The 14,728-nt window shown below is 41.3% G+C and overlaps 1 protein-coding gene across 1 annotated transcript; it reads left to right on the top strand.

The window, feature by feature from the left end:
• The first annotated feature begins 413 nt into the window (after positions 1-413).
• Positions 414-10,068, top strand: LOC116356181 (zinc finger protein 501-like). The gene is made up of 2 exons (XM_031800363.1): positions 414-950; positions 8,417-10,068. Exons 1-2 carry the CDS (start codon positions 662-664, stop codon positions 9,544-9,546), a joined length of 1,419 nt encoding a protein of 472 aa, XP_031656223.1. The 5' UTR covers positions 414-661; the 3' UTR covers positions 9,547-10,068.
• Positions 10,069-14,728: the final 4,660 nt, after the last annotated feature.

The raw sequence follows: 14,728 nt of genomic DNA, 5'->3' as shown, positions 1-14,728 counted from the left end.
GAAGGAGAGTTGTATGTCATTGAAGCTTGCCTGGAGGGTTATTAACACAGTGTCCAAAGAAGGGCCAGAAGTATACAGAATGGTGTCGTCTGCGTAGAGGTGGATCAGAGACTCACCAGCAGCAAGAGCGACATCATTGATGTATACAGAGAAGAGAGATATGCCTCTGGGGTCAAAATTATCCATGTCAGAAGTATGGTTCAATGCAAATATGTAGTGGGTGTAAAGTTTGTTTTAAATTCTCACTCATTGAAAACGAATCAATCAACACATGCTTCTCTTTGAACGACTTAATATAACTTTAAACTTTTATTAAATAAATGAAAAATAAACTTTTGGTTCCTCAACTGCGTTCCCCACTCCAGTCAGCAGATGGCAATGTGCGTCTTTTAGGTTCAGGCGATGCTGCCAGTGTTACGTATAATCTAGTGGACGGGACGCTGCTACAACAACAACAGCTAGTCAGACACCTCGGTAGCTACAACATTAACGCTCTGTACACTGTTTTGGTGCATATTAGTCGATGTGTATTAAACACACTTCTGTCGTATGTACTTGTTGGCCCATTTAATTATATATTTACGTTTTTTTGTCAGCTGGTTTGCTAAATTAGATTAGAACTAGGCTAGTCGCTAATGCTAGCTAGCTAACATCCCCGACCATGAGTTCACTAAGCTACTCTCCTCCTGCTAAAGAAGAGAAGATCTGCTGGGCGGAGAAAGAAGCTATCGTGAAAGAGGAGGAGGAAGAGGAGGCTGTTACAATACAAAAACAAGTAGAGGGTGAGGCTGTTACCGTGAAAGAAGAAGAAGACGCGTTCAGAGTGAAAGATGAGGAAGATGCTACAGTAAAAGAAGAGGAGGTTGCAGTTTTTGGAGTGAAAGAGGAGGAGGGAGAGATTACTGTCACATTGGAGGAAGAAGGGGAGGTTGGAGATCTGTTTAACACCAGTAAGTACCGTCTCTGCAGTTGAACCAATATGCAGTAAAGGGGTTCTACACTTTAATGTTGTTCTGTAGGAATGGCTGAAGCTACACTGGAACTGTAGAACATAAAGAGTGGACCATCAACAAAACGTTAATAATTGATCAAATGCATCCAATGACAATGCCTGAAATACTATAGTCCTCAATATCTCCTATTAGCTTATCCCAAGATGTACTCTTAAAGGGGAAATCAGCAGTTGTTACATCCATTTTGGGACTTATACATTAATGATATGTACCCATTGTTTCTTGAAGAAATCACTTAGAAATGCCTCATGAGCTTAGTTCAACTGTCGTACCCCATCAGAACCCAGATTTTGAAAATCCTAATTTTAAATATAAGCTTTTTTTTCACATCAATCATTTCACACAATACCTTCATATCACATCAAAATAGGTGACCAGTTGTGACGCGCCAAACGGTAAACCAAATTAGTTTCTAGTCTTTTCTCCTTCCTTCAGGCTTCTTTTTCTTCTTTGGACTTTTTATGGCGGTTGGCAACCAACTTTAAGGTACATTACCACCATCAACTGGACTGGAGTGTGGACCTCAGTTCATATTTCAATCACCCACGTGGGTATATACCAAGACAGTTGTGAAGATGGCACAACAAAACCTCTTCCCCCTCAGGACACTGAAAAGATTTGGCATGGGTCCCCAGATCCTCAAAAGGTAATACACCTGCACCATCGAGAGCATCCTGACCGGTTGCATCACCGCCTGGTATGGCAACTGCTCGGCATCTGACCCTAAGGCGCTACAAAGGGTAGTGCGAACGGCCCAGTACATCACTGGGGCCAAGCTTCCTGCCATCCAGGATCTATCTATATAATAGGCGGTGTCAGAGGAAAGCCCATAAAATTGTCAGAGACTCCAGTCACCCAAGTTATAGACTATTTTCTCTGCTACAGCACGGCAAGCGGTACCGGAGCGTCAAGTCTAGGACCAAAAGCCTCCTCAACAGCTTCTACCCCCAAGCCATACGACTGCTGAACAATTCATAAAATCTCCACCGAACAATTTACATTGACCCCCCCCCCCCCCCCCGTTTGTGCACTGCTGCTACTCGCTGGTTGTTTATTACCTATGCATAGTCACTATGCCTCTACCTTCATGTACAGATTACCTCAACTAGCCTGTACCCCCCCCCCCCCCCCCCCCCCCCACACTGACTCGGTACCGGTGTTCATTGTGTTAATTTTTATTATTACTTTTTATTTTAGTCTACTTGGTAAATATTTTCTTCTTCTTGAACTGCACTGTTGGTTAAGGGCTTGTAAGTAAAGCATTTTACGGTAAAGTCTAAGTTGGTGTCTTGATGGATTTGAAAAAAACGGTTTGTCATAAAACACACCGTGGGGAGAACAAGTATTTGATACACTGCCGATTTTGCAGGTTTTCCTACTTACAAAGCATGTAGAGGTCTGTAATTTTTATCATAGGTATACTTCAACTGTGAGAGACGGAATCAAAAATCCAGAAAATCACATTGTATGATTTTTAAGTAATTAATTTGCATTTTATTGCATGACAAGTATTTCATACATCAGAAAAGCAGAACTTAATATTTGGTACATAAACCTTTGTTTGCAATTACAGATATCATAAGTTTCCTGTAGTTCTTGACCAGGTTTGCATACACTGCAGCAGGGATTTTGGCCCACTCCTCCATACAGACCTTCAGCTCCCTCCAAAGATGTTCTATTGGGTTCAGGTCTGGAGACTGGCTAGGCCACTCCAGGACCTTGAGATGCTTCTTACGGAGCCACTCCTTAGTTGCCCTGGTTGTGTGTTTCGGGTCGTTGTCATGCTGGAACACCCAGCCCCGACCCATCTTCAATGCTCTTACTGAAGGAAGGAGGTCGTTGGCCAAAATCTTGCGATACATGACCCCATCCTCCCCTCAATACGGTGCAGTCGTCCTGTCCCCTTTGCAGAAAAGCATCCCCAAAGAATGATGTTTCTACCTCCATGCTTCTCGGTTGGTGTTCCTGGGGTTGTACTCATCCTTCTTCTTCCTCCAAACCCCGCGAGTGGAGTTTAGAATAAAAAGCTCTATTTTTGTCTCATCAGACCACATGACCTTCTCCCATTCCTCTTCTGGATCATCCAGATGGTCATTGGCAAACTTCAGACGGGCCTGGACATGCGCTGGCTTGTGCAGGGGGACCTTGCGTGCGCTGCAGGATTTTAATCCATGATGGCGTAGTGTGTTACTAATGGTTTTCTTTGAGACTGTGGTCCCAGCTCTCTTCAGGTCATTGACCAGGTCCTGCCGTGTAGTTCTGGGCTGATCCCTTACCTTCCTCATGATCACGAGGTGAGATCTTGCATGGAGCCCCAGACCGAGGGTTATTGACCATCATCTTGAACTTCCCTCATTTTCTAATAATTGCGCCAACAGTTGTTGCCTTCTCACCAAGCTGCTTGCCTATTGTCCTGTAGCCCATCCCAGCCTTGTGCAGGTCTACAATTTTATCCCTGATGTTCTTACACAGCTCTCTGGTCTTGGCCATTGTGGAGAGGTTGGAGTCTGTTTGATTGAGTGTGTGGACAGGTGTCTTTTATACAGGTAACGTGTTCAAACAGGTGCAGTTAATACAGGTAATGAGTGGAGAACAGGAGGGCTTCTTAAAGAAAAACTAACAGGTCTGTGAGAGCCGGAATTCTTACTGGTTGGTAGGTGATCAAATGCTTATGTCATGCAATAAAATGCAAATTAATTACTTAAAAATCATAAAGTGTGATTTTCTGTATTTTTATTTTAGATTCCGTCTCTCACAGTTGAAGGGTACCTATGATAAAAATTACAGACCTCTACATGCTTTGTAAGTAGGATACACTGCCAATTTTGCAGGGGGCGGCAGGGTAGCCTAGTGGTTAGAGCGTTGGACTAGTAACCGGAAGGTTGTGAGTTCAAACCCCCGAGCTGACAAGGTACAAATCTGTCGTTCTGCCCCTGAACAGGCAGTTAACCCACTGTTCCCAGGCCGTCATTGAAAATAAGAATGTGTTCTTAACTGACTTGCCTGGTTAAATAAAGGTAAAAAAAAAAAAACTACTTGTTCTCCCCACTGTATATATATTGTTTTAATGTTGCTGACACCCTTCCCCAGAGGTGTCTCATTATTGGGATTCATTGCTGATTCCTACCTGTAGCTCACTATGAGGTGTCAAGTGATACAGGTTAAGGGCCCTGTTGGAGATTGGTGGTTGGTTGCGGAGTCGAGGGAACTAGCAGGGTTGGACACGGCCATGTTATTATCGCAGACACAGTCTCTGTGGTTCAGATGAGCCCCATTCCTGGGAATTAGATTTGATTACAAATCGCCCCTGTCTGTTACCACAGAAGGGTTCTGTCTGTCCCATTCCCAGCTAGGTTACAAGGCGCTTTGTCGCCAGTACTTGTGACTGGTTGATAGGGGAAACCTCCATGCTTATTATAGAAAAATTGATTAGGGAAAAACTATTTAGTAAACTGAAATAAACTAGCGAACCTGTTCGAAAAACGAACATTATTCTGAAACTATTATCTTTGCCAACAAATAAAAACATTGCATCCTGCAGCTAGAAAATATCCTGATAGAAATAAATATCCTATAAATCACATTGGCTGCACATGGCCAAACTTTAAACATTGTATCAACTATCAACTGGGTCAGCCCAAAACTCGAGATGGCAAGCTTGCAACATTGTATTAAATATTCTGGGCCCTCAGTTTCCTGCGCCAGTGAGTTCTCGACAGACACCGCTGTCGGCTATTTGTTCAAGGGATAAGAAGTAATCAGGTATTTTTTGACATTTCCACTGGATCAGAGCATTACATTTTTCCGTTTTATGCTGAGGGGTTATCAAAAGGGCGAGAGCTGAAAATATTTTGAGGAACTATTGTAATTTTTTATTGATTTTAATAAGACTGTTTACATGCTGTTTGAGGTGAAGAAAAAATTACCTTGAAGCTCCACAGCTCATTAGTGGTGGTGTGTTAAGACAAGCAGACATACAGTGCCTTGCGAAAGTGTTCGACCCCCTTGAACTTTGCGACCTTTTGCCACATTTCAGGCTTCAAACATAAAGATATAAAACTGTATTTTTTTGTGAAGAATCAACAACAAGTGGGACACAAAAATCCTGAAGTGGAACGACATTTATTGGATATTTCAAACTTTTTTAACAAATCAAAAACTGAAAATTTGGGTGTGCAAAATTATTCGGCCCCTTTACTTTCAGTGCAGCAAACTCTCTCCAGAAGTTCAGTGAGGATCTCTGAATGATCCAATGTTGACCTAAATGACTAATGATGATAAATACAATCCACCTGTATGTAATCAAGTCTCCGTATAAATGCACCTGCACTGTGATAGTCTCAGAGGTCCGTTAAAAGCGCAGAGAGCATCATGAAGAACAAGGGACACACCAGGCAGGTCCGAGATACTGTTGTGAAGAAGTTTAAAACCGGATTTGGATACAAAAAGATTTCCCAAGCTTTAAACATCCCAAGGAGCACTGTGCAAGCAATTAATATTGAAATGGAAGGAGTATCAGACCACTGCAAATCTACCAAGACCTGGCCGTCCCTCTAAACTTTCAGCTCATACAAGGAGAAGACTGATCAGAGATGCAGCCAAGAGGCCCATGATCACTCTGGATGAACTGCAGAGATCTACAGCTGAGGTGGGAGACTCTGTCCATAGGACAACAATCAGTCGTATATTGCACAAATCTGGCCTTTATGGAAGAGTGGCAAGAAGAAAGCCATTTCTTAAAGATATCCATAAAAAGTGTTGTTTAAAGTTTGCCACAAGCCACCTGGGAGACACACCAAACATGTGGAAGAAGGTGCTCTGGTCAGATGAAACCAAAATTGAACTTTTTGGCAACAATGCAAAACGTTATGTTTGGCGTAAAAGCAACACAGCTCATCACCCTGAACACACCATCCCCACTGTCAAACATGGTGGTGGCAGCATCATGGTTTGGGCCTGCTTTTCTTCAGCAGGGACAGGGAAGATGGTTAAAATTGATGGGAAGATGGATGGAGCCAAATACAGGACCATTCTGGAAGAAAACCTGATGGAGTCTGCAAAATACCTGAGACTGGGACGGAGATTTGTCTTCCAACAAGACAATGATCCAAAACATAAAGCAAAAAGGTGTTAGAATGGCCAAGTCAAAGTCCAGACCTGAATCCAATCGAGAATCTGTGGAAAGAACTGAAAACTGCTGTTCACAAATGCTCTCCATCCAACCTCACTGAGCTCGAGCTGTTTTGCAAGGAGGAATGGGAAAAAATGTCAGTCTCTCGATGTGCAAAACTGATAGAGACATACCCCAAGCGACTTACAGCTGTAATCGCAGCAAAAGGTGGCGCTACAAAGTATTAACTTAAGGGGGCTGAATAATTTTGCACGCCCAATTTTTCTGTTTTTGATTTGTTAAAAAAAGTTTGAAATATCCAATAAATGTCGTTCCACTTTATGATTGTGTCCCACTTGTTGTTGATTCTTCACAAAAAATACAGTTTTATATCTTTATGTTTGAAGCCTGAAATGTGGCAAAAGGTCGCAAAGTTCAAGGGGGCCGAATACTTTCGCAAGGCACTGTACTATCAGACATCCCCAAATGGGCACATTTATAGGTCTACATTTGTGCGCAGGCCAGGTAGACTAGTCCTACTTCTATATGTGTAACCAGGTAGACTAGTCCTACTTCTATATGCGTAATCAGGTGTGCGTCCTTACTCAACATTGACAGGAGTGTTTCAAACAAAAGACAATGAATAAATTGACTAAATTGACATATCTTGCGGGGTCAGGTCTGGGTGGTCTGCCATGGGCTGTTTCCTTTAGTATCCGTTTGATTCGGTTGGGGAAGGACAGTATTTCCCCGTAGTATGTTATACCGAAGTTGACCGACTGTATTTGAGTGTAACTTTATGACTATAATTACTGTTCCCTGAAGGAGGGAAACGAGGTACAACACCTGCTTGGTCCCTCCCTGGGTCAGTGAAGAGCGGTACAACATACTATTAAATCCACACGTTATGGCAATAACTACTGTTCACTGAAGGAAGTTCCCTGACTTCTACTCCGCTAGCCAGCACCTCTCCTAAACAGGTGTTCTACTCTAAAGGAGGGAAAGATGTACAACACCTGTTTGGCCCCGTCCCTTCCTGGTCGGTGAAGGTAGGGCTTCCAGCGAGGTGCGGATTTAGCGAGTATGTTGTACCTAGTTTCCCTCCTTCAGGGAACAGTAGTTATAGTCATAACGTTAAACTTGTCATATGATGAACTTCAACTTAAATATTGGATCTTGCTGTCGGACAGTGTTTTGTATTCAGATCTCTGAAATGCTCTCTAACTAAGTAACATTTAGTGGCTCCTTATGTTACTCTGGGAAAACAGTTTTCATGGGCACAGCAATTATAAATAATTTCAGTTTGCTAAATCCAATGGTTCGGAGTCACCTTAAGTTGATTCACAACACCCAAAAGGATACTGTCATTAACGCGGTTATTCAATAATTACACATAATACTTAATACTGTAGCTGTTTTGTTAGTCACATGTTCAACTATCATATGCTAATCCAGGAAATTATTTTCTGAATGATAGTCAAATGACAAACATCACGACATGCAACAACAACCAAAGTGCTTCTTCATCCATTACTCTGGTAAAGACAGTTAGGCCATGCCCCATGTTGGATCCAACATCCCTTACAAATTTACGTCATTGTCTGCTTGATTTACAGTAGGGTCTCGTTAGTCTGTTTGCACACGGAGATACTTAGCTCATAATGTGTAAAGAACTGTACCTTGATGGATAGGCTATTGTACAACACACAGAGCTATTTTCCTTTATTCAGGACATTTAGAATGACAACACATTACAGAGTAGCCTAGTGGGATTATTCACAAAATTATCTGTTTTTTTCCCATGTTTCACCTGAAATATTAAATGATGGATAGTCCTAGGTCTATGTTATTATTAGGTGAAGTTATGGGTCCTACAGTAGGTCTATGTTATTTTTAGGTGACGTTATGGGTCCTACAGTAGGTCTATGTTATTGGTATAACTAGTGGTTTCTGCATTAGCATGGATGAGTTTCTACAACCAAATTGAGTCTACTTTGCCCTCGTGCCAATTTGAGCAAACACAGAAAGGGGCCTATATTGGAGACCAAAAGTCATCTGGCACAGCGCTTAGGATTTCAACAACTTGAATAACTTATTTCTAGCCTACAATCATTGATGTTACTACTAATGTGAAAACAAGAAAAAATATGACTTGTTGCTCACTTGACTGTTTTAAGATCATTTTAACATTCATTACAGACGTCAATTGTTGTTCAACATCATCTATCATGTTGGTATCACCTTTTACAGTGGATTTCTGCTGTTGTGGCCCTAACCATCTGTCTGACTTTAGGAGAGAGACGTGACTACCGTGGATCATCTGGCGAGTCTCTACAACATCATGAAGCTGACGAGGCAGAGAAGAGTCTCTCCACATCAGGGCACCTCAAGAAACACCAGCGGAGACCCACAGGGAAGAAATCTCACCGCTGCTCTGACTGTGGGAAAGGTTGCAAATCTTCATCAGAACTTAAAGTACACCTGCGAGCACACACAGGAGAGAAATCTCACCACTGTTTTGATTGTGGGAAGAGTTACTTAAGATCAAATTCACTAAAAGTACACATGAGAATTCACACGGGAGAGAAACCTTACAGCTGTGATCAATGTGGGAAGAGTTTTACTCGCTCAAACGGCCTGATGGTACATCTGAGAGCACACACAGGAGAGAAACCTTATATCTGTATTCAATGTGGGAAGAGTTTTACTAGCTCAAGCTGCCTGATAGTACATCTGAGAGCACACACAGGAGAGAAACATTATAGCTGTAATCAATGTGAGAAGAGTTTTACTCGGTCAAGCAGCCTGGTATCACACCAGAGAAAACACACAGGAGATAAACCTTATAGCTGTAATCAATGTTGGATGAGTTTTACTCAGTCAAGCAACCTGGTATCACACCAGAGAACACACACAGGAGAGAAACCCTATAGCTGTGATCAATGTGGGAAGAGTTTTACTCAGTCAAGCAGCCTGGTATCACACCAGAGAACACACACAGGAGAGAAACCGTACAGCTGTGATCAATGTGGGAAGAGTTTTACTACATCTAGCCATCTGACTATACACCAGAGGACACACACAGGAGAGAAGCCTTATAGCTGTACTCAATGTGGGAAGAGTTTTGTTACATCTAGCCATTTGATTTTACACCAGAGAACACACACAGGAGAGAAACCTTATAGCTGTAAGCAATGTGGGAAGAGTTGTACTCGGTCAAGCAACCTGGTATCACACCAGAGAACACACACAGGAGAGAAACCTTATAGCTGTGATCAATGTGGGAAGAGTTTTACTACATCTAGCCATCTGACTATACACCAGAGAACACACACAGGAGAGAAATCTTATAGCTGTGATCAATGTGGGAAGAGATTCTATGATAAAAGATCTCTAAATAAACATCAGAAAATACATATATGAAGGAGTTGTTTCATGATATCAATGACATTATGTCACAATGTAGAATGTTTAAACATTGTAGTAGGAGTGTTTTAGTGATATCACAATGTACAACCATAAACGTTGACATTATGGGGTATTGTGTGTAGATTGATTTGGAAAACAATATTATTTAATACATTTTAGAATAAGGCTGTAACGTAACAAAATTAGGAAAAAGTCAAGGGGTCTGAATACTTTTTGAATGCTCTGAATATGATATTGGTTTACTGTTAGAATAAGTTGTTTGACTACAGCAATACAGTTAAAGCAATGATGCATCAATCTAGAAAATGGATGGCCAACCTTGCTGCTAGAGATCTAGCTACTGGGTGTGCAGGTTTCTGTTCCAGCTCTGCACTAACACCTGCCATTGTGCTGATTATTTGGATTAGACACTATTCAATCATGGCTTGTTTGGAGTCAGATGGATGTCTAAATCCACTGCCCATTTCCACAGGTGTCCTTTATGATATGAAATAAAGTATTGATTCTTTGGATGAAGTATAGTGTATTTTTGGGTAATTGAACATTCCCTGTTTGCCTGTTTTATTTGGTTGTTACTCTAATTTAGTCTGATGATATTGCACAGATTTGCAGCTGATGTCCTTGGTCATCGGTGTGGGTGGAACAGCTGATGTCCTTGATCATTGGTGTGGGTGGAACAGTCCCTGTCTGGCTGACCTGTGATGCAGCCTCTGTTCACAACAGCACGTCATACCCACGAAGCAGCAGCCATTATCCTACCAATACCATGATCTGGGTGGGGCTAGGATAACAGTAGTGTTATCGATGGCTACTAGGGCTTTCTCACTTTGTCTTTCCTTGATTATTCACATCTCCTTACCTGTATTGTGTCAAAACTGTACAAGGTCACTCCCCTCTGACCTTCTTCTCCAATGGGTTTTTAGAAGGAGACGAGGAGAGTAAGTGAGGAAGGAAGAATTGAGAAATACCCTAGCACTCACCTGTCAACTAACTCATGTACACACTCACTGACCACCTCAACCTCAACACACTCACTGACCTCCTCATCCTAAACCTCAGCAGCCAGCAGAACTGAGTCAATCTAGTACCCATAGAATGAATGTTGTGTGTATTTAATTCTGCTCCATTTAAACATGTTTTTTTTTTTTAACTTAAACTTTATTTTACTAGGCAAGTCAGTTCAGAACAAATTCTTATTTACAATGACAGCCTACCGGGGAACAGTGGGTTAACTGCCTTGTTCAGATTGACAGATTTTTACCAGCCTGGGGATTCAATCCAGCAACCTTTCGGTTTCTGGACCAACGCTCTAACCACTAGGCAACCTACATTGACTCAAATCATTATTTAATTCTGCTACACTGCCTCAGATCAGTATTTAATTATGCTACACTGACTCAAATCAGTATTTAATTATGTTTCATTGACTCAGATCAGTATTTAATTCCGCTTCATTGACACAGATCAGTATTTAATTCTGCTATACTGCCTCAGATCAGTATTTAATTCTGTTTCATTGACTCAGATCAGTCGGTGTTTGCGTTATACTGTCTGTGGCATAGGAGGAGGTGAAAGCGGTGTGACTAGCAGCCGTGAGCTCTAGTTGCCATTAATGTTATGTCATCCCACTGAGACTTGAAGTAGTATCTCCTATCTATCATGAATGGATCTATATTTTAATACTGGAAGCATCTCTGCTGCGGGAGGATCTCTGGTAATTTGCACAGATCAGCTTCATTCTGCTACACTCGCTGTCCTCCAGTGGTTGGCATGCTAGCTACAAGTGTAATTTAATTGGTGTCCTGGCCCAGTCAGCCATACAGGGATGGAACTTATACACTACATGGCTACTTTGCAGCCCATGTAAAAGTTATCCTTCACTGTGGTCACTCTCCAGGGGATTTTTCTCTCGCCTCCACTATCAGTGCTCTACCCTTTTGGTTACAGTGGATTTAAGATTATTTATGGCATGCATGTCCAATGCAGACATGATGGGTTAGTATTGGGCTCATAGGCGTGTCCAATGCAGACATGATGGGTTAGTATTGGGCTCATAGGCGTGTCCAATGCAGACATGATAGGTTAGTATTGGGCTCACAGGCGTGTCCAATGCAGACGTGATGGGTTAGTATTGTCATGACATTGCCCTGTTGGGTGAGGTTTATGACCACCCCATAAATACCTTCCCCCCTCTTCTCTCCACTCTACAGAATGGTCTCTTGGAAAGCCCTTTTTTCCCACAGAGAAAGTATGGTAACATCAAAAGGTTGGCGAATGGAACAACAATTCCCTTTCTCAACCAGTTGAAAGTGTCCATTGGTACTTTTAAATTTTTATTTTTTTATTTTATCCGTTATATTACCAGGTAAGTTGACTGAGAACACATTCTCATTTACAGCAACGACCTGGGGAATAGTTACTTAAAGAATATGATGTCAGATCAGTTGTTGTCTGGGACATTATATCTGATGACAGGACGACATAAACTGTATCTTGGAAAATATAATCATTCTAGGTATCAGGTTATCATGGAAATGTTGTGCAATATAATATGAAACTATTTTTGAGAAGATTAAATGTGATTTTAGCTCCTAAATGAGAGAATTTGTAAGTAATTTTATAATCACTCAATGGCTACACCCAAGTGAACAGACATTGGTTGGAGAGGGATGAAAAACGCCCTTCTCTTCCCCAGTATAAAGCCCCCGTGACCCAATTCACGTTAGACTAAGCAAACCGAGGTGTGAGCTGTGGATGTGAATGGTTGAACAACTAATCTAACAAAATTTACATGAGACCAGATCACGTGGATTTGACGATCACCATGCTGGAATGGTGAATTTCAACTAGATCAGCCAGAATACAGCATGAGCTGATTATGGCAACTTGGTAAAAACTTCCAATTGACTCAAATTATGTCAATTAATTGTTGGAAAAATTACTTGTATCATGCACAAAGTAGATGTCCTAACCGACTTGCCAAACCTATAGTTTGTTAAGAAATTTGTGGAGTGGTTGAAAAACGAGTTTTAATGACTCCAACCTAAGTGAATGTAAACTTTTGACTTCAACTGTACATTGTGTATTCAGTAAATAAGTAATTAAGCCAATTTTGTGTATTGCTGATTCAACTTGTTAGCCAGGGTTCGTGCAGATAACCAAGTACTTTACGACAATCAGAATGAGACTGAATAAGATGACGATTAATAATTGAGTGCGATTGATATTAAAGATCTTTAAGAGAGTGGATTCGGGAGATAACCGCTCTATATCCGTGGTGCCCCAGGTTATTAATGGTTTAATTGTTGCATGGTTTAATTCAATGACACAATCAATTAAACGTTAGGTCATCTATTTGATAAAATAGCATGTCATATAATTGAATCATAGTCAGAGACACGACAGAGGTCACACTTGGTTTAGATGGTAAATATTTAGCTGTTCATCACATAAGCAAAAGGGATTACTTTCCTTCATCTATGTTAATTTACATTAGAGCAAATTGTCCAGATATTGGTGTAATTTCTCACCCTTTTGGCTATAAAAAGACATTTCCCCTCAGGCACACACATTTGTTCTTTCTTATTATGAAGGTAATTTGTGTCAAATGTACTTTTCCCCACTCATTCACACCATATCTTTATATTGCTTATGCATATTCAGTAGCCTGACTGCGTCAAAGGCCCATCCTGGTAGATCTGAACCTAATGCAGCTTGAGTGATCGGATGACAGAAGTCACATTTAGGTGCCAGGTGTAACTGAGGCCATAGATGCTCCATATCCATTACTTAAGTGTTTGAAATAATATGACTAAATGTGTTTATTTCTGTGTTGCAGTCAAGAAATGGAATGGCAAGGCCATAGAACATGACATAAGCAGAGCTGTGGGAGACCACATCAAGCCTCTGGTAGAGCCGGGGGTGGTGTTTACCACTCCACCATGCCTTCAGCAGGCTTTAAAAGTGAGATTGATCCATTTGTTTGTTTGTTTTCAGTAGTTTGACGTATTTTTCATTTAAACTTTTTTCAAAAAAAGTTTGGTTGAAAAGTGTTACTAAACTTATGTAACATACACTATTTTGACAGTGGGAGATACTGTTTTTCATACTAAGACGGACCAAGATATGTGTTGCTTTTGCACATATTTGTTAATTGGTTTTGCAAGAGTCTGTTGATTGGTCAGTCATTGGGTTCATTTATTTTGCAATATGTTCAAATCAAATCAAGCTTTATTTATACAGCACATTTCAGACATGGATGCAACACAATGGCTGCACAGGAAAAAACATAAATAAACAATTATTCACCAATCAAACAGAAGATTAACAACTGAAAGACTAATGAGCATTCTAAGGAAATGCCATTGATTAAAATATTAACAATTGAACGCAATATCCAACCCCAAATATAAACTTGTTTTACTACATTGTTGTTACGTTCCCCAACCAGAAATGTCCCTTAAATAGAAGGGGGAACTAACAAAAAGTCACTGACAACAACCACAACTAAACAGGTGGGGTTTTAGTAGGGGTTCTGAAAAACACTATGGGGGTGTCCACTGAAAGTTGACTAGTAACAACAACTGGGACGTAAAAGACACCCCCCCCCCATGAGACCCACTAAATCTGCCCAAGAAGAGGCAAACAAAATAAAAACCCACACCAAACTTAGACAGGAAGTAAACGAAAAAGGTGGTTAAAATAATTTATAATAATTCTCATTCATTCTTAATTAATTCTATTTACAAAAACATCAAACAAAAACAAACCTCAGGGGAGCATCGTCCCTCCCCGTCATACCTAACCAATACCTAACCCTTTCCCTATCTCCCCTTCCCTATAATCTATCCCCTTACCAAACTCACTCTAACACTCCCAGCCCTAAACCCCCTTTCCACCTCTCCCGTGCCGCATGCTTCCCCCACTTCCTCTCCTCCCTCTTCATCTTCCCCCTCAAATCACCTTCCACCCTTCTCACTATCCCTTCCACCCCCCAATCTCTCCCTGTCTTGACTAAATTCTGCCTGGCTTCCCACAGTCCCCTTTTAAAGAGACTCATGAGAAGCCAGAGCAGAAACCTGTCCCTATCAGTTCCCTTTGCTCTCCCTACGCCTCTCTCTAGCCTAGCCCATGTCAAAACAAAATCACTCCTAACCACACCTAGCACCACCCGTGC

This window comes from Oncorhynchus kisutch, linkage group LG21, assembly GCF_002021735.2.
Source record: "Oncorhynchus kisutch isolate 150728-3 linkage group LG21, Okis_V2, whole genome shotgun sequence".
NCBI classification, from domain to species: Eukaryota; Metazoa; Chordata; class Actinopteri; order Salmoniformes; family Salmonidae; genus Oncorhynchus; species Oncorhynchus kisutch.
Note: the sequence above shows the minus strand (reverse complement) of the source record. Positions and strands in the feature narration are given on the sequence as shown.

Excerpts from the sequence above, each read along its gene's own strand:
- LOC116356181 (XM_031800363.1), top strand. The coding sequence starts at position 662 with ATGAGTTCACTAAGCTACTCTCCTCCTGCTAAAGAAGAGAAGATCTGC. Across the intron at positions 951-8,416 it reads TGGAGATCTGTTTAACACCA|GAGAGAGACGTGACTACCGT; the intron begins GTAAGTACCGTC and ends GTCTGACTTTAG.